The sequence below is a fragment of the Sciurus vulgaris genome (assembly GCF_902686455.1).
Source record: "Sciurus vulgaris genome assembly, chromosome: X".
NCBI lineage: Eukaryota > Metazoa > Chordata > Mammalia > Rodentia > Sciuridae > Sciurus > Sciurus vulgaris.
The window spans coordinates 2,238,159-2,259,416 of record NC_136471.1 but is presented as its reverse complement, the minus strand read 5'-3'; the positions used below and the strand labels follow the sequence as shown (position 1 = coordinate 2,259,416).

The 21,258-nt window shown below is 44.8% G+C and overlaps 1 protein-coding gene across 1 annotated transcript; it reads right to left on the bottom strand.

The window, feature by feature from the left end:
• Positions 1-17,139: 17,139 nt before the first annotated feature.
• On the bottom strand, positions 17,140-20,142 carry LOC306651169 (paraneoplastic antigen Ma6E-like; the record flags this gene model as incomplete). The annotated part of the gene is made up of 2 exons (XM_079123654.1): positions 17,140-19,052; positions 19,782-20,142. The coding sequence occupies 2 exons, from the start codon at positions 20,140-20,142 to the stop codon at positions 17,140-17,142; spliced, it is 2,274 nt and encodes a 757-aa protein (XP_078979780.1).
• Between the last annotated feature and the right edge of the window lie 1,116 nt (positions 20,143-21,258).

Genomic DNA, 21,258 nt, shown 5'->3' with positions numbered 1-21,258 from the left:
TAAGGACACAGATTATGGATTCCAGATTTCACTGGAATCAAACCTATTTCATGGTGCAGAATCACTGGGGAACTAGCGATCTGCATGTGGTTTTCATTGCAATTTCATCTCCCATGTCAGATGAGTAGTCTGCTGTTGCCGTGGTAAATCAGCATTATACTGTGACCTTGATTCTGAGCAGAAATGTACGTTGCCTTGACCATGATTACACAAAATGTGTTGTCTAGGAAACAGCACAGTTCTGGGAATAGGAAGGGCTAGATAATTCTTGGCTTTGACTGGAACCCACACAGGGTTACCTTGTACCCAGCAGGGTCTCAGCTCTCTTTGGGGGCCTCTGAGCTTCATGTTTGTGTGTGTGAGAGAGACTGAGACAGACAGTGAGGCAGGAGAAGGGAGAGAAGGACAGGCAGAATGGGGAAGAGTGCTCCAAATCCCTCTGCACACATTGGAAAATTTGGGGCCAGTACAAACCCCTGCAGCTGTTCCTTGGAGGTAGCCAAGGCTTATGGTACCTTCTCCCAATTTCTTACTGGGAGCTGCTTGGGAGTGGGTGATACAACTGACCTCTCACCTGGTCCCTGTCACCCAGTGCAATTCTAGAGCTGGGGAGGTGTGGCACTGGGGAGGGCCCCACTGGAATCATGGAAATTTTTGTTTCCCACAGTGTGGCCTGCCTGATTTCATCTATGAGAAGTTTCACAAACACACTCGGGCTTACATGAGCATTCACTCACACACACCACCTGTGCTGAGTGCAAATTGACATCCATTGGAATGGGGGTCTATTGCTCTCCTATATACACCAAGCATACCTTCAGAGCTGCTTCCCAGACCTACTCCACAAGCCACCTGGGACTGATTTGGAAGGAGCCAGCATAGCAGAAAGGGCTTGTCCAGTCCAAGGAACTCATGAGGTGGAGCCTCAGGACCCTGGCAGAGGTTGCCCACAGAGGGAATGACCCATGATTCTATTCATTTGACTTCCTAGATCCTTTTCATCAGGGTTCTTCCCTCTTATGGCAGCCTGAAGACAGCCCACTTGCTCAGGAAAATAGACACTTCAGTATCACCCAGGATGTCTCATTTGCCTTAAGCATAAGTTCACACCAAGTCTTGACTGGTCTGCCAGGAACTCTTATTATCTCATTTCCTCAGCAGTCCCCAACCCTCCTCCACTCCTCCCCATACTCCCTGTTGCCCCTTTTGGTCCAGGCCCCTACACCACAACATGACAGTGCACACAGGAGGAACACAGCAAATACTTCTGGAATCAATACCTGAAGAAGAGAGAGAGAGAGATCCCCATGAAGAGAAGACAGAAAATATGCTCTCAGGAAAAAGTCAAGTGTTACAGAAAAAGTCCAGAGATGACGTTGAATCTACTCCAAACCCTAGCACCCAGACATACCCACCATTAACATCATCCCAAACCCAAGGGTATGAAAGCTAGAAAGATGGACAGATGCAGGAATGGGTGGGTAAGACGAGATTACTTCCCCCTAACGGAATTACCCAACACAGAAGTCTACATATTGTAAGATCTCATTTCTATGAAATGTCCACAATAGGCCAATTCATAGAGACAGAAAGCACATCGGTGGTCTAATGGCTGGAGCCAGGGGAATGGAGGAGTGACTAAATGGGGACAAGGTCTCCTTTGGGTGGTGAAAATGATCTGGGAGCAGATAGCAGTGATGGTTGCACATCTTGGTGAATATACTAAATTGTACATATTAAAAGGCTGAATATTATGATAGGTGTATTATATTTCAATGAAATGGGGTTATTGTGCAAATATACATTATATTTATTCTAATGTTCTACACTCATTTCACATGTGAACCAAAGCAAAGAGACTAAAATAAAGCTGGAAGAATTGTTGAACCTGTAATAAATGTTGCTTCACAAGCAGTATTAGTTCCTAAACCAAAGTTAAGGACTGAAGCTGTGAAAAGTGCTAAGCTATTTGGAATATTATGTATAGTTCCATGTTGCAATGCAGTAATGCACTAATGAAGAAATCCCACACACATTCTCCCACAGCTTCTGTCCTCCACCCCTGATTTTTGTTAATTTTATATTGTCAAGGATCTTAACATTTACATCCTGTCCTGCACTGGGTATCAATGCACGGTTCCACAGTTGTTTAATGTTAGTTCTGTGTATAAATGAATTCACTGTCCCTGATTGTTCTTCCAATTCTCAGTTCTTTATTTTGATAGATCTTTTACTTGAATAGATTTCAGTGGTAAATTTTACTTTTTGCTTTTAAACGTGAAGGACAGCTGGACAGATGCAACATTCTTGAAGCAATTTCTCTTTTACTTGGAAGCATATAAACTTTGACCCACTGTCTTCTGGCATTGAGACTGAGGTGAAGTCTGAAGTCAACATGATTTTTTCCAAGAGTATTTTCTTTAGTTTATCTATCCTCTTTTTCAGGACTACCAGTTACATGTATCTGGCATCTCCTTTTTCATTTGCATAATTGGTATCTTCTCTCTAGTCCTTCACTTTCTTCCATTTTGTATCATGTAATTTCTTTGAGCCTGGCCACGAAGCCCCCAGAATACAGTATGTGTGAAGTTTCTTTGGACTTGCTTCCTCAAATTGTTATTGCTTTTAATGTGACTTTCATCTCCACAATATTTTTATTTTTCTCTTCCAAGTCCTTTCTGGGCTTACCTACCCTAATTTCATTTCCTTCTGTTCTCTGGTAATCTCTTCTTTGAACCCTGTATCTGTTCTTAAGTTCTCTTTTGACTTGAAAAATCATATTTTCTGGAATTTTTTTATGTCTATGAAGAATTTTTGCTAGTCTGCCTGTATTTTTGTGTAACTTCCCCTAGTGATGTGTTTTTATTTGCTATTTGCTTCTGTTCCTGCTATTTTTTTTAAATTGGCACATGATAATTACACATGTTTATAAGGTACATCATGATATTCCAATACGTGTACACAGTATGTAATGATCAGATCAGGGTAATTGGCATATCTATCACATCAACCATTTATCATTTGTTTGTGTTATGAACATTCAAAATCCTCTTTACTAGCTGTTTTGAAATACAAAAAATTGTTGTCAACCTACTGTGCTGTAGAACATTAATAGCGATTCCTCTTATCCAACTGCACCTTGTATCTGCTAGCTGTCCTCTTTCCTTCCATCCTCCCTCCAACTCTCCACTGTCTGGTAACCACCATTTTGCTCTCTAATTCTATGAGAGCATTTTTGAAAATACTTTTTGCCTTCACATGCAAGTAAGAATATATAGTATTTGCCTTTTTCTGCCTGATTTGTTTTACTTAAGACTGTTCTTCTTACTCATCCATGTTGCTTCAAATGATAGGATTTTATACTTGTTAATGACTCAATAAGATTCCATTGTGTGTGTATACACTCTTTCTTTATCCATAAGTTTGGATAAATGTCCCCCAAAGGCCTGCATGTTAAAGACTTAGTTGCTTGCTTGGTGCCACTTAAAGTGGTGGAAACTTTAAGAGGTAAGACACACTGAGAGATATTACGTAATTGGAGGCATGCCCTCAAAGGTGATTTGGGGACACCAATATCTTCTTCTCTCTCTTTGATTCCTGACTGCCATGAGATGAGCAGCTTGATCTACCATGTACTCTCCACCAAGATGTTCTGTACTGTCACAGGCTCAAAAGCAATGGAATCAACTGACCATGGACTGAAACCTCCAAAACTGTGAGCCAAATAAACCTTCCCTCTTTTTAAGTTGATTGTCTATAGTATTTTGTTGCAGTAACAGAAAGCTAACACATTCATTAATCCATCAATGAACACCTAGGTTTATTCCATATTTTGGCTATTGCACATAGCACTGCAATAAACATGGGAGTGCAGATATCTCTTTGACATACTGATTTCCTTTCCTTTAGGTAAATATTCAATAGTGAAAGAGTTTGATCATATGATAATTCTATTTCTAGCTTTTTGAGGAAACTACTTAACCGTTTTCTAATAATGGCTATATTAATTGCATTCCTACCAACAGAGGATGAAAGTTCCCTTTCTCCTCATCCTCACCAGATTTCATTTTTGTCTTTTTTATAAGAGTCATTCTAACTGGAATGAGATGGTATCTTATAGACCAAAGAAACAGAATAGAAAACCCAGAAATAAAGAAATGTACTTAGAGCCAGCTGATTTTTGGCAACAGCACCAAGAACATACATTGGAGAAATGATGTCTCCAATAAATGATGCTGGGTGGCGCTGGGGTTGTGGCTCAGTGGTGGAGTGCTTGCCTAGCCTGTGTGAGGCACTGGGTTTGATTCTCAGCACCACATAAAAATAAACAAACAAAATAAAGGTCCATCGACATCTAAAAAATATATTAAAATGATGCTGGGAAAACTGGGTATCCATATGCATAAGAACGAAACTACATCCCTCTTGCCAGTTATAAAAATCAATTCAAAATGGAATTAAAAACTTAAATTTAAGGTGAGAAGTTATGAAACTACTAGAAAGTAACATAGGGGAAAAATCTTCATGACATGGGTGTGGGCAATTGATTTTTTGATATAATCTGAAAGTACAGGCAACAAAAGCAAAAATAGGCAAATGAGATTACATCAAACTAAAAAGCTCTGCATAGGAAAGGAAACAATAGAGTGATGTTATAACCTACAGAATGGGAAAAATATTTGCTAACTATGCATCTGACAAGGGACAAATATCTAGAATATATGAGAAACTCAAACTCAACAGCATTAAACAAATAATTCAATTTAAAAATGGCTGAATAATCCTAATATCCATTTCTCAGAAGAAAATAAACAACTTGCCAATAAACACAAGAAAAAATGTTCAACACAACCAATATTCTAATTTTTATTATAATTATTAATACATATTGATTATACAAATTGATGATTTGACTGACATTTCTATACATGCATATATTGTGCTTTCACTATATCCATCTTCCCTATTTCCCTTCCTTGCACCTATTTCTATCTTGCCACCCCTCCCTTAGTCCACTTCCCCTTCCCTTAGAGTGCTTCTTCTACTTTCAGGTCATCTTATTTTTTAGTTGGCACATATGAAAGAAAATATGTGATACTTGTCTTCCTGTGTCCATCTTATTTCACTTAACAAGATGACCTCCAGTTCCACCCATTTTCCTGCAAATAACCTGATTTCATTCTTCTTCATGGCTGAATAATATCTCTGTTATGTATATATACAGTATTTTCTTTATCCATCCATCTGTTGGCAGGTACCTAGACTGATTCCATACCTTAGTTATTCTGAATAATGCCAAAATAAACATGGGTATGCAGATATCTCTATAACATACTGACTTTATTTCCTTCAGGTATATACCCATGAACAGTATGGCTGGATAATATAGTAGTTTTATTTTTAGTTGTCAATGAACCCCCGTACTGTTTTCCATAGTGGCTTATACTAATTTACATTCCCACCAACCGTGTATAAGTTTTCCTTTTTCCTCACATCCTTTGCTAATTTTTTTTATAATAGCCATTCTGACTAATGACATGGAATCTCAGTAGAGTTCTGATTTGCATTTCCCTGATGGCTAAAGATGTTAGACATTTTTTCATATGTTTACTAGCCATTTGTATTTCTTCTTTTGAGAAGTGTCTATTCAGATCTTTTTGCTCATGTGTTGATTGGACTCCTTGTTCTTTTGTTGTTGGCTCTTTTGTGTTCTTTATATATTCTGGATATTAATCATCAATCAGATCAACAACTAGCAAAGATTTTCTCCAATTCTATGGTTGTCTCTTCACTTTATTTCCATTGCTGTGTAAAAGCTCTTTAGTTTCATGTAATCCCATTTTGCCAACTCTTGCTTTTATTTCCTAAGCTATTGGATTCACTCAGGAAACTGTTGCCTCTGTAAGTATCTTGAAGTGTTTCTTCTTGTAGTTTCACTTTCAGGTCTTATATTAAGATCTTTTATTCATTTTGAATGCTTAGAAAAATTATATGTCAATAAATTGGAAAATCTAGAAGAAATGGACAAATTTCTAGATAGATACAGGCTACCAAAGTTGAACCATGAGGATATAAGATATCTAAATAAATCAACAACAAGCAGTGAAATTGAAACAATAATAAAAAGTCTCCCACAATTCCCCCAAAATTTCAGGAGTGAATGGATACAGTGCTGAATTTTATCAGACTTTTAAAGAACTAACACAGATACTCCTCCAAATATTACATAAAATTGAAAAGAACAGAACCCTTCCAAACTCATTCTACAAAGCCAGTATTACCCTGCTACCAAAACCTGATAAGGAAACATCAAAAAAAGAAATATATAGGAAAATATCCCTAATGAACAATATCCTTGTTGCAAAAATCCTCAATAAAGTATTTCCAAATTGAATTCAACAACACTTTAAAAAGATCATACACTATGATCAAGTCAGTTTCATTTGAGGGATGCAATGATGGTTCCAATATAACAAAATCAATAAAAGTAATGCAGCACATAGGTAGAATCAAAGATAAGGATCACATAGATGTAGAAAAAAAAAACCCTGGGTAAACTTCAACATTCCTTCATGATAAAAGCCCTGAGTAAATTAGGTATAGAAGGATCATATCTCAACATAATAAAGTCTATACCACAAACCCATAGCCCGCATCAGTACTGAATGGAGAAAATTTTAAGGTATCTCTTCTAAACTCAGGAACAAGACAAGGGTGTCCACCCTCACTACTCTTATTTAATATAGTATTTGAAATTTTAGCCAGAATAATCAAACAAGAAAAAGAAATAAAAGGGATACAAGTGGAAAAGGAGAAAGTCAAGTTATCCCAGTTTGCAAATGATATGATTCTACACTTAGAAAACCCTAAGGAGTTCACTAAATGTCTCTTAGAACCAGTAAATTCAGCAAAGTAGCAGGATACAAATTCAAAATACAAAAATCAGTAGCTTTCCTATACATCAATAATGAACTCACTAAGAAAGAAATCAGGGAAACAATCCCATTCATCATAGCCTCAGAAAAGTCAAAATACCTAGGAATAAACTTAACCAAGGGAGCGAAATACCTTTATAATGAAAATTATAAAACACTGAAGAAAGAAATTGAAGTAGACACTAGTAGAAAGACCTCCTAATGTTCGTGGACTGTCAATACTGTTAAGATGGCCATACTTCTCAAGGAAATCTACAGATTCAATGTGATCCCCAACAAAATACCAGTGACGGTCTTCAAATAACTAGAAAAAAATTCTAAAATCCATAAGGAATCACAAAAGACCCCCAAAGCAATCCTGAGCAAAAAGAGCAATGCTGGAGGCACCACAATACCTGATTCAAAAACATACCACAGAGCCATAGTAACAAAAACAGCTTGGTATTGGTATCAAAACAGACACATAGACCAATGGAATCCAATAGAGGATCCGGAAATAAACCCACACATCTCTAGCCAACTAATTCTTGACAGAGGTACCAAAAACATATATCTGAGAAAAGACAGCCTCTTCAATAAATGGTGCTGGGAAAACTGTATATCCATATATAGAAGATTGAAACTAGATCCTATAACTCACCCTGTACAAAAATCAACTAATCCTCTTATAATTTTTGTAATTGTCACTTTTACTGTATAAGACCACTATTGGTTGGTAAATGTGCTTCATTTTCACCAACATCTTCAAATCGTCTCCTGCTTCCACATTATCTGACAGAAATGGTCTGTCACTCCTGTGACCTATGACCTTAAATTTTATTAATCTAATCAGAGATTTGTTTTCAATTTTTCTGAGTTTTGGTACTGTGATCTTTAACTTGGGGACAATCTGATTCCTGCTCTGCTTCTGAGAAGGCATTGTTGACTCGGCTTGCTCTCTGCTCTCTGTCCAGACTTAGCAGTGCTTGGCTGGGCTGCTGGCTAATTTTGTGGTTTGGGGTTATAGCAGTTTCCGATGGTATTTTTCTCTTTGAAGTTGTCTTTGAAGCAAGGCCAGCCCATCATTTTTCTGAATAACTAGAAAGGAAAAGAGCCCAAGGCCTTGAAGAAATTTCCTTTCTGAAGTCTGTATCTTTTGAAGACAGATAACATTATATGCCATGAGCATAAAGCACCCCAGTTCCATCAATCCCCAGGTCAAGTCAGTCAAGGAAAGGTGAATCACCAGAGTGAGGAATGGGGGCATCTGTGCCCCAGCTTAAAAGCTGGTTCAGGTTGGGAAGGCCTCATCAGTTGCATAGTCTGAGCTCTGGTCTCTGCCAGGCCTCATATTTGTGGGACCACATCTATTGTGTCAATGAAATGTCACAATAGGTTTTTAGGACAGGTGTCAACAGATAGTAGTAGTTGAGCTGCGAGTCAGTCCTCAGCTGAATGACTCCCAGAGGCCTCATGAGGGAGCTGAAGACAGTGCAGATTTGGCCATTCCCCCAAATGTGACTGGAAGTGTCTAAAAGGTAGGGCTTTAGCCCCCTGGCTCTGACTCCTTTGCTAAGCAAAATGAGGCTTCTTGGGCAACTCTGACGATTCCTTTAACTGTGGCCTGGGGCATTAGATGTAGGCCCTTCTCACCCACTTGGGAAGAGGTTGAAGAGAATGTGACCTGAAGTAACTCCCGAAAGGCAACACAGTGAGGCAGCTCTCAGGAACCCCAAGAGACCAGAGCAGAGCAGAGCAGGGGAACAAGGAGCTAGTTACCTCTGGGTTAAGGGCAGCCAGGACAGGCAGTCCTGGTTGGGAGTACCCTGAGTGTTGAGCACATGAGGGCTCTGTGCTGTGAAGGTGCACTGTGGCTGTGGTATGCCAGTTAAGTAAGGTTCAGTCCAAGCAGAACTCCCTACCTGAGTAACACAGTCAACGTCTCATGGGACTGCAGCCATCACAGTTGGGGAGATGAGGTCAATGCCAGGCTCTCCCTTCTGTGCCTTCTGCTGGGTCTGAAGTCAGCAGGACAGAGAAGCAGGGAGAATAGGAGCATCCAGAAGCCACTCTGCCTCCCACTGCCTCAAACTTCTACCACTGGGAGTCCTACAGGAGTTCCTGGTGACCTTCCCCATGGACCAGCACTGCACTTGCACTTAGCCCTGTACATGGAGACTTGCAAGGTGACATGGGGAGAGAAACAGACCAGGTGAGGTAGCAGATCAGCAGGGGGCTACAATGTCTCCTGGCATACACTGACATTCTGAACATTAAAACAAAAACATGGCTTCTGCTTCATTTCTCCCTTCTCGTAATCAACTCTAACCTAGGACCTTAAGGGACAGGGAATTCTGGGAAAATTAGTTCCAGCTTAGCACAATGGACACAATACACTTGACACCTGCTGTCCCTGGTCTAGGGATGCCTCCTTACTTCCTCTGCCTCCCACTACCTCTTTATATGCACCTTGGGACATCTACTTTATTCTTTATTCTTTCAAGAAACACAGTGCCCTCAGCTAAGACCCCCAAATTCTCCCTGGTGGAACATGTTGCTTGCTTCTCTGGTATGCCACATGCACCTCAGTTGATAGCATCAGAGGACAGGGTCATCAGAAGGACTCAGTTACTGGGAGCCACTGGGGGATGCTTAGGCCCCAGGGGCTCAGAAGGCAAAGGCAGGAGGCACCACCTCTGAAGCAGCACTGGCAGACAGCTCATGCTTGGATTGATGTGGCCTCTTTGGCCCAAGTCCCAGCCAAGTTCCCAGTGTGTCTGGAATGCAACAAGTGGAAAGAGTGGCAACTTACACAATGATAATGGAACTTGTCTGTCCTTGCAGCAGGATTTAGGGAACTTCTCCCAGCCTTAAACCTTCAGAAAGATGTGGGCTCTAGAACCTACCAAGTTTGACCAGGGCTCACCAGGCTTTCCCTCCATTGCCACCCTCAGCCCTGAGCCCCAGCCTATCTGCTGGGAGAATCTGTTCATGGCAATTTTTTGGATGCCCCCTAGGAGGAGGCACTGTGTCAGCTCACTAAGCAGTCTCTCTTTAATTATTTGGGGCCCCTCAGTAAGGGTGTATTTGTGGACATATGCTGAATATAATGCCCCCCTCCATGCAGGGAGCTGAGCTGGCATGAGGGTAAGCACAGAGCCTGGGAGCTGCCTGGCAGAGTCTGTGCTGGGCTTCCGGGAAGGCCATCCACTCAGTAGGTTCTATCATTTACGCCCTCTGAGCTATGGACCCATGGCCTGCATCACCCCTAGCTTCTGGCACTGTGAGTGAACAGGACAGGGCAAGGCAGGAAGGAGAGGCTGCAGGAGAGTGGAAGAAGAGGCCAGATTGTCATGGACCTCAGGGCCCAGTGGCATTCACAGCAGGGAGAATGAAAAAGAAATGTGAAAGGCATTGTTGAGGCTTGTGGAGTAAGCTCTGCCTTTGTCCCAATTCCCCAAAGATTCTGGTATTTTGCTCATGTCCCAGAAGCTTTGGGCAATAGGAACAGGGTGTGGAATTGGTGACAGAGGCTCCCTCAACAGCGAATCAGCTCTGCTCCTCAGTTGGCTGAGCTTTGCAAGGGAAGCATGTCTTGCTCTGGGCTGGAAAATGCCAATGTGTTCCTCCTTCAGTTTACGGGGAAAAGGAAAGCCACTGGAAGTCTCAGGCTCCAGTCAGAGAAGGTGAGACAGACTGAGACCTACCCAACACACATCCTACATAGTCACACACTTGCACCTGATCATACACACACACACACACACACACACACACACACTGAAGGACTTAAGTATTACCCCCAAGATCCCCCAACCCCAGAAACTCTCCCTGCCCTTTCACAGACTTTCTTCTCTCTATGATCAGGAGTACCCAAATGGCAGTAATCTCTATAGGAAGGTGCCAACTTTCACTGGGGTTTGGAGGGCTTTTCAGGCAGGGTCATTGCGCCCTGCTGTTCACATTGCTTGGGGGTTCCCCTCTCTCTACCAGGTTAGTTCCCATTCAGGCTTCAGCTGGAGAACTCAGTTAAGAGATGAGAGACAAGGCCCATCTACTCAGGCCGTATCCCCCGCAGAACCCCACACCTTACACTCCCAGAGCCAAGACTATGCCCACCCTGTCCTGCTTCCCCTGGACCTGTGGGCCTGTTGGGCTCAGTCCCAATATCCCACCTCCTGCACATGGTTTGCATCATGCTGGGCTACCGGCAGACAGATTTTAAGTCCCTAGTGGCCTTGGGGTATCTGTCCACACACCTTCCAGGGCAATGACAGAAGAAAGCAGAAGGGAGTTAAATTGTTCTTTCTTTTCTCAGAAAGGGTGAACTGAAACATAGGTGACCTCAGACTTGAAAATGGAGAATTTGTCATAGCTCTGTTGCCAGATGTATCCCACAGTTTGGGGAAGTACAAAACCCTCATGTGACAAGGTAGAAATGATTGTTGGTAATCTTGGTAATGACTATGGGATGGGTGAGGCTTGTTCATCCCATGGAGTTATTCACATGTTGATTGATGAAGTGTGCAGTCAACGGTGCTTCGCTGGGGCTCACAAACCACAAAGACACAGGCTAAGATGTATAAAGGGCTTCATTCGAAGATGGTTGTGGGATCGGACACGTGGGACTACACATGAAAATCTCAGGGTGAGTGTACTTGGTTTGTGGGGCAGAATTTGCCTCTTTGGTTTTCACTGCAGCAATGAAAACAGGACAGAGCCTGGAACTGGTAGAATCATCTCTACACTCTTTGAAAACCTGCTGAACCCCAGTCCCTGCCTGTTTATACCCAATACAGGGATGAACAAGACCTAGGCCCTGCTTGCCAGTTGTTCCAATCTCAAGGAACGCTTGGAGATTGCACTGAGGGTTTAAGAGTTTCAGAAGGGCAGATGTCACAAAGAGCTGCCCAGCAGCCAAGAGGGTGAGCAGCGTGCACAAGGCAGTGGCCAGATTACACCAAGAAGGCCAGTGGCTCTCTTTAAAGAAGAGGAAATCACTTGGCTGACTACTAGGGGCTCACAATATTGGAAGGAAACTAGGGACCAGGTTTGGAATACTGGTTCCCCAAGGGCTCCTGGAAGGCCAGGCTTCCAAACCCAGAGCAGAGGCCAAGAGCAGGAGTAGACTGGCAAGCATGCTGTCATTGCTGCTGCCCAGATCCAGACCTCCAAGTATGTCCCATCTTGGCATCTCCTGTTCAGATTCAGAGACCTAGGCAAGGCATATAAATCCACCCTAAGCCACATGACCATCCCCTAACTGTGCCTTCAGTGATGTGACAGGCTTCTTTCCACCAAATTTGCAAAAAGGAATTTTCTAAATCTCTGAGACAACTAAAAGGAAGGACTATTGCATTCTGGGTTGTGTGAAAGAAATGACAGTTGTCACAATAAAAATAAGATTCACTTGTGTCAACCCTAAAAAAATAAATACATATAGGAGGTTATAAAGTAAAAGTCCTTATGAATGACTGCCTGCTTCAAACTATCTCAAAAAACTTCACCATAACCACAAGGTTGCACAGAGGCCACTTGCAACCTTACACAGAAAGTATTCTGCAAGGACATTTACCCAGTAACTGTCTGTTCAACCTCAGACTAACATTACCCTGGGTGTTAATTGTTGTGACTAAAGATTATTGTTTCGAAATAGCTCATGTAATCTCTCATTTTTTGTCCTTGCCTCAACTTCCTTGAATGCACCTGTAGTTTACTATGGCATGCATGCTCCCACTGCAGTGTTCTGCTAGTCCCAAATAAATATCATTCTTAGGAAAATCTCACTTTTTTGTTTAAGATACTCAGTAGCCAACCAATTCGCAAGATGCTGTCAGTGGGTCTGTAAAGTCCAATGGGCCTCTAGGGTACTATTCCAAGATTGGTCGTATGATGAAAATGGGACGGAAGAAAGTGGCTACAATTCTGTGGGACATCTGTGGTGTCATTAGGGCATGGAAAGGCTGGAGGCCAGGGCCTTTCTGTGGCCCAGAAAGAGGAAAGGACAAGAGCAGGCGTGAGCTGCATGTCTCTAAGTGAGAGCTAGTAATGAAGGCAGGATTCAAGGGCCTTGGGAGGCATTATTCCTGGGCTCCATTAGTGCTAGCCACTAGGTAGGAGCTAAAGTACAGATGTCTGCTCATTTGAGTAGTGGGTACTCTTGTCTGCAAATGTCATTAGAAAGCTCCTGTAGCATGCAGAGTCATTAGCAATCACCTTTCACTGCAGCTGATGGAAATCCAAAGGGAATCAGATAAAAGATGGCATCTCACAGGTGTTTTAGAAGGGCCAGAAAACCAGCCTTTGAGGCTTTGAAGAGAAGAAAAGGGGTCAAAATCAAGTGGCAGCGTTGGTCTGGAAAAGGCATCTCATGGCTCCCACTTGCACCTGGACACAAACATTGTGTGGTTTGCATCCACCAGTGTAGGAAGCAGATGCTACTGCAAGAACCACCAGTGCCACTGCTCCTCAGGAAACAGGTGGTATTTCTACCACCCAATCAGAACCTATGATGCTCATGCTTCTTCCTATCTGGGGCCTCAGATTCAGATGGCATTGGGTACATCTGATTGGTGGGACCCAAGTCACATGCCCATGCCCTAGCTGCAAAGGAAGCTGAGAGAGCCCAAAACTGGAATTTTCCACTTTTCTCATAAGGCAGCAACTTTCCAGGACAGAAAGAATGAACAGTGTCCCCTGGGCCCACATAAACGGTCTAATTGCATTGCACTGCTTTTAGAATGAAATCTGACTCCTTCCCATCCCCACGGAGCTCTAAATGGTCTCATCTTTTGCACCCCATTACTTCAGTTTTCAGCACAATGCCATGCTCTGATCCTTCTGAGGGCCAAGAGTATGTGCTATATGCCCTTGGCTTTGTTAAAAATAATAATAATTATGTGGGAAGCCTGAGACACTCTAGTGTCTTGAATTCCTATGTAAGCAAACTGAAGCCCAATGTAAACAGAAAAAAAAAATGTAAGCTTAACAAATCAAAAGACACCTTTAACCTCTGATGGGATTTCCCACCCAATTGTACTCCCTTAAGAAAAGTACCAAGCTGTAGCTGATCAGGTAATTATTTGTTTCCACACAGAACATATAAAAGCTCACTGCTCATGTTGATAAAAGTTGAGCTCTCTGAAGCTCTTCTAGCTGTACTATTCATAAATCCTTTAATGACCAAAAAAATCTGTTAGATTTATTTTGTCTGAAGTTTCTCTTTTAACAACATGCTACTCTTTTGTCCCGGGGTGGGGATGGTACCGGGGATTGAACTCAGGGACACTCGACCACTGAGCCACATCCCCAGCCCTATTTTGTATTTCATTTAGAGACAGGGTCTCACTGAGTTGCTTAGCACCTTGCCATTGCCGAGGCTGGCTTTGAACTCAGATCCTCCTGCCTCAGCCTCCCAAGCCACTGGGATTACAGGTGTGTGCCACTGCTCCCAGCAACAACGTGCTCTTGGCACACACAGCATTTGGTCCTCAGGATGTCACCCCTTCAGAGATCATCCTCCTTCTCCTGTAAACCCCTCCTTTGCTGTATATCTTACTTGTCTGGCCTGCTTTTATCCTCAAGAGAAAGTCTTGGTTTGCAAGTGGACGTTGTCTAGAAATGTGCCCATTCTCTCAAAATTCCCACAAATATCTAGAAATTTTCAGTTGCTTAAATTGTCATTGTTGTTACTGGGTGAAATTTTCAAGTTTTAGAATAACTTAAAATATATCGAGGTTTTTTACAAAAACCAAGACACTCTAATGCTGGCTTTCTCACCAGAGGTGCTATTGAACTTCTGGGTACAATTGCTCTTTATTGCATAACCCTACCACAAGAATCACTCATATTTAGTAGTCCTGAACCCTGGCATGTGATAGTGGTGTCCACCCCCAATCAAGGAGAAAAACAGCACCACCCTCAAGCATTTTCAAAAGTCCCAGGGTGTCACCACCCATGGCAACAATCCCGCGAATATTTGTTATCGCCTGCAGCAACAATTGTGTGGGTATTTATCGGAGGTGGACTGGGAATAAACTACTTCTATTCCTGTGCTGCTTCCTTACTTGTTTGTTTGTTCTCTAGTTTATAGAGGAAGACAGTCTTGCTTGATTTTAGAGGAAGAGAGGCTTTGAGAGGAAGATAGGCTTTGCTTATAAAGTTTTAGAGAAAGACAGGCTTCTATGCTTATCAGAGATCTATTTCTTCTTAGAGTTCTGCTTCTTCTTCTTAGAGGTAGGTCCCGCATCCTGTGAACTAGGTGCTATCTATCTGAGGTACTTCTTAGTGATGCGTCCCGCGTACTGTGCTCTGAGTTGCTTCTTATCTTTGCTAGCTGCTTCCTTTTTCCTTCTACCTACTGCCCGCTTATATTCCCTCCAGGAGGCGGAGGGCGGGGCCACGCCAGTTGAGATCAGGAGAGGAGCCAGCTGCCCTATCACAGCAAAGGTTAAAACGAGCAGGCAAGAGCAGGAGCACTCGGGAACACCTGTGCACGCATTGTGTGCGTGGAATTAATTGAATATGGCCAATGATAAATCACCTGGGTGTGCTTATATTAATCAACTTCCTCACTGCCGATGTGATCAAAACAATCTCCAGCTGGCCGCCAGGCGCCATCCCAGCACAGTCCACATGGCACAGCCCCCAACACCAGGGTAAAGACCAACCCAATCAAGGAACAATTAAATTTCAAAATTTTGTAATTCACATATAAAAATTTTTAAAGTCATAATCAACTCCTAACCTGCTTATTGAAGTGCACGCTCTCTCACTGTGGATGTCTCCTACTGATACTTAGCAGAAATCTTTTTCTGTCCCTCCACTCCCACCCAAACTCCAGCCAACCCTTTCATCAACTTCCCATAGCAGAGTCAAGACTCAGAACAATCAATGAAATTTATTGAAGAGAAACATTTACTGAAACCATTGATGAGAAGAGGATGACAACACAGAAAGGGACTCTCCACAGCCTGTGGAGGCCACAGGTACTAGAACACAGGGACACCTCATCCTTGGCTCCTAATGAGGTTTCTCGCCTGCTGACCATGCTGGGGGTTTCCTGCCACATTATCCCCTCATAGGGCCCCCAGATCTGCCTCTTGCCAGGATGATGACCTCTGGCAATACCCATTAATTTCATGGAATACCCTCTGGGGCTGATTCACTTCGGGGTGGCCCTTGCCCTGTAACTGGCACAAAGACACTGAAAAGCACAGGAAATGCCTCACCAAGCTGAGGAAACTCAGTTACAAATAACAACAGAGGTGGAACATCAAAGAATAGGCTCCAACCCTCTCCAGCCCTCCCCAGTCCAGTTCTTCTTGCACAAGGACAGGTTGCAGTCACAGCTGTAGTTGCAGTCATGGAGTGAGCATCAATCATGCCATCGCCATCCATTCTCTCCACTGTCTCCTGGGGCTGGCTCCGGATCTCCTGGAAGAAACTGCTCAGATAAAAACATACAAAACCCCACAAGAACAACTGGAAGACGGTGGGCCTAGATCTAAACCAAGAAAGCAGAGGTTGAGCTCAGGACACTGGACAGGAGCAAGCAGAGCCTTGGCTCACACAGAGGCTTACAACATGTGCCCAGGCCTGGAGGAGGCTGGCTGTGAGGGCAGGGACCTCCACATAGGGTTGACACACACCTCATGGCTTTGCACAAGAATGATGGCTAATGTGGGGATGGACATTTGCTTGAGGTGGATCTCTATGGGGCTTACAGATAAGGGTGGATTTCCAGGAACAGGGAGCAGCCTGTCCTGGAGATGGTGAATGCAGGGGGCAGAATCCCCCTGTTGGTAGAGACAGGCAGCTGGCACCCTTGAGATGGCATCTCCCCACCCCACCATCCGCAATGTCTCTCAGTCCAGTGCAGGTGGCAGACATCTTCAGGCACCCTCCTCTAGGCCAGGGCTGGCCACTCAGGGGTGCTTCCAAGAACACTGCCCTAGATTGGCAGAGTTTGGGTCTGGGGATGCCATGGGGAGGAGTAACTCCTCCTACCAAATCTCGTTGAAAATGTGGTCATGTAGGTCACTTGGAAGAGCTGGTGGTGGTGACGAGAGCTCCTTGGAGAATTGAGAAGCTTGGTTTGGGTGGGGTGAGCCCTTCTCAAAACAGTGCTCCAAATGTGGGGTGGGGTGACAGCCCCATCCTGGCCTGCCTCTGCCTCTAGGTATGTGTTGCCTGAGAGGAGAGGAGGCCCCTGGGACTTCTGGGCCTATTCGCCCAAGAAGGGCTTGGGGTGGCTCATCTCCCCAGCCCCATCCTCATCTCCTGACTCCTCTAGAATGTCCTTGGGCCCCTCCAGCAGGGGCTCCTCTGCCTCCTGATTTTCTCCCTGGCTGAGACTCTCTGGCCCCCAACCAGGCCCTAGTAGGCCAGCATCAGAAGCACTGCCCATCTGGGATTGGGTGGGGCCACTGAGGGCCTCGGTTGATCTTGCCTGGCCTCGGCCTGCAGGGGTAGAAGCATTCTCATTTTCCTGAGTGGCAGGGGAGGTCTTGGCCTCTTTAATGGCAGGTGCTGCCTTTGTGACATTATCTGTATTGAAAGCAGCCTCAGCAGCATGCTCAGGGCTAGGAGTGACCTCGTCGGCATCTCTGTTGGCTGAGTAGGATTCACCAGTGTTTTCACTTGCAGGGGCAGCCTTGCTGGCATCTTCACTGGATGGTTCCTCCTTGTTTTTCTCTACAATGATGGAGATACATTCCATGGTGATCTTATTAGTAAGGGCAGCCTCACTGGCATTTTCACAGGCTAGAGTGGCCCCAGCATTATCTTCGTTGTCAGGTGCAGCCTGGGCAGCAGCCAGATCGCCTTGGTAAACTTCAGCTCCCTCTTCACCTTCCAACTGCTCATTCCTAGCTCGGGCAGCCTCCCATGCCTCTGTTTCCCGAATGAGCCGGAGAAGCCCTAGGAAGCCAGGTGGCCTCCTCTCCAGACGCATCCTCCTCAGGTTGTTCTGGAGCATCTGGTTGGGTCGGGCCCGCATCAGCACCTGCCGGGCTCGCAGCTGGTCTGCAATAGCAGGGTGGATGGCCCCCTTCTCCAAGGCCACTTGCAGCAGGCCTTCCAGCCGCATCACATAGGCAAAGAGAGTCTCCTGAGGCCGCTGAGAGCAAGTCAGGAATTTCAGCCGAGCGGTCATCCGGGTGTCCTTGTTCCCAAACACCTGCACCAGCGCCGCCAGGCAGTCCTGCGCAGGAGTGTCTGGATATTCTTCCAGGAGCCCGCACATGAGATCCAGGGCGGGCCCACCCAAGCTCTCCACCAGCCTCCTCCTCCTCTCCCTCTCCGATATGTGGCGCCACAGGTACAGCATGTCGTTGGCATGATCCAGCCAGCTCTCGAAGGAGTCTTCCCCACAGGCTGGCTCTTCCATCCCAGAAAAGCTTCTCAGTTCCTCATAGGCCATGTTTTCCAGGACTGGCTGCAGGGCCTGGTTCCACTGCTGGGTCCGGGCTCCTGCCTCATCTGTCCCTCCCGCCATATCCAAGACTCTTTCCTCACCTACAGCTCCAGCCTCACCTGCAGCTCCTGCCATACCCACAGCTCCTAGAACACCTGCAACTCCCATGTCACCTGCAGCTCCCTCCTCATCTGACTCTCTTGCTTCATCTGCAGCTCCTACTTCACCTGCTTCCTCTGCTTCCTCTGCGGCTCTTCTCTCACCTGCAGCTCCTCCCTCACCTGCATCTCCTGCCTCACCTGCCGCTCCTCCATCACCTGCAGCTCCTCCCTCACCTGCAGCTCCTGCCATACCCACAGCTCCTATGATACCTGCAACTCCCATGTCACCTGCAGCTCCCTCCTCATCTGACACTCTTGCCTCATGTGCAGCTCCTACTTCACCTGCCTCTTCAGCCCCACCTGCAGCTGCTGCCTCACCTGCAGCTCCTGCCTCACCTGCCACTCCTCCATCACCTGCAGCTCCTGCCTCACCTGCAGCTCCTACCATACCCAAAGCTCCTAGAACACCTGCAACTCCCATGTCACCTGCAGCTCCCTCCTCATCTGATGCTCTTGCCTCATCTGCAACTCCTACTTCACCTGCTTCTTCTGCCTCGACTACAGCTCCTCCCTCACTTGCATTAACTCTGTCACCTGCAGCTCCTGCCTCACCTGCAGCTGCTGCTATACCCACAACTCCTAGAACATCTGCAACTCCCATGTTACCTTCAGCTCCCTCCTCATCTGACTCTCTTGCCTCACCTGCTTCTTCTGCCTCACCTGCAGCTTCCCTGTCCCCTTCAACTCCTTCCTCATTTGCAGCTCCTATCTCATCTGCATCTCTTGCCTCACCTACAACTCCTCCCTCACCCACAGCTCCTACTTCACCAGATGCTCTTTCCTCTCCTGCAGCTCCCCCCTCATCTGCAGCCCTGGTCTCACTATCAGTTCCTCCCTCACCTGCAGCTTCTCCCTCACCTATAGCTCCTTCCTCACCTGCAACTGCTGCCTCACCTGTAGGTCCTCCCTCACCTGCAGCTCCTCCCTCACCAGCATTTCCTGCCTCACCTACAGCTCCTCCTTCACCTCCATCTCCTGCCTCACCTACAGCTCCTCCCTCACCTGCAGATCTATTCTCACCTATAGCTTCTGCCTCACCTTCAGCTTTTGCCTCACCTGTAGCTCCTTCCTCACCTGCAGCTTCTGCCTCATATGCAGCCCCTCTCTCACCTGTAGCTCTTGCCTCACATGCAGCTCCCCCTTCACATGCAGCTCCTCCCTCACATGCAGCTCCTCCTTCACATGCAGCTCCTCCCTCACCTGTAGCTCTTGCCTCACATGCAGCTCCTGCCTCACCTGTAGCTTCTGCCTCACATGCAGCTCCTCCCTCTCCTGTAGCTTCTGCCTCACATGCAGCTTCTACCACTCTCCCCTGAGGCTGTGCAGGGAAATTGGGTGTATCCTGGAAGTCAGCATCAGGGGCCTGGGGCAGAAAGATCACAGTCCAGGGGCCCCCATTGCCTGGTATTTGTCGGGGGATCAAACTTCGGTTTAAATATTCAGCAAACTCAACCAAAGCAACCCTGGCCCCAAGCTCCTTTCGAAATGTCTTACAGAGCACTCGGTACCTGCCCAGGGGCCATAGGGCAGCCTGCACTGCTTCCTGGAATTCATCTTCCTTGCAGTCTTCAGGGATGCCCAGGATGAGCAGTGAGCGGTGGGCATTGACACCCATCCACCTGCACCAGTCCCGCAGCACTGCCATTGCCATAGCAGTATTCTTGGGGGAAGGAAGCATGATTGAACAGGGATGTATGCTGAGTTTTGCAGTCTCTGAGCAGCCTGTGTGTACAAAGGAGAGAAAGAATTATTGTTGCTAGATGACCCAACCCCTCATACAGCTGCCCCTTGAGCATGGGGCCAGGGGTTCCTCCTTTCCTTTATTTTGTTTGTTTGATTCTAGGGAAAATCTTTATAACTAATTTATGTATAACAAGTCATGTGCAATAGCTCATGCCTGTAATTTCAACAACTTGGGAGGGTAAGGCAGGAGTACCACAAGTTGGAGTACCACAGCAACTGAGTTTCAAAATAAAATAAAATGGTCTGCGGATGTAGCTCAGTGGTAGAGAGCCCGTGAGTTAAATCCTGTCTAAAATAAAACTAACAGTGTGGGGGATGTAGTTCAGAAGTAGCATGCCCTGAGTTAAATCATGTCTGAAAATAAAAAGGGCTGGGAATGTATCTCAGTGGTAGAGTGCCTCTGAGTTTGATCCCCAGTATTACAAAACAAAAATTTATTTATAGAGTCAGTAGTTTCTAGTTTATGTGGTGACAGTTTGGGTGAAACACTTTTCCCCCAAGGAATCCCCAAATTTGCATGTTTTCGACATTTTTGTACAAATTTGTGCTATTTCTTCATTATCTTTTAAATGTCTGTACAACCTGTAATAACATCTCCTTTCATTCCCAATATCAGTGATTAGTGTCTTTTTCTGTTTTGTCTTGATTAGTGTTGCTTTATAACTTTTGTTACACTTTTAAAAGGAGTATGTGTGTTTGTTAGTTGTCTGTGGTTTATTTTCTGTCAATAATTTCCTGCTTTATCTACTGTTTCTTCATTTGACTTGTTTTGTATTTGGTTTTGATTTTCTAGCTTCTTTAAATGGACCAGTGGGCCATTGCCATTATACTTTTCTTTTTGTCTAATTATAAGCATTTAAAGCAGTAAATGTTCCTCTGATCCCTTCTTTAGCTGCCTCCCACTTATTTTTGGTACATTGTAATTTTTTTATTATTGTGTTTCTAATATATTCTAAGTTCCTTTGTGATTTCTTCTTTGATTCATGGATTTGCAAATATTTAGACATGTTATCATTAATTTCAA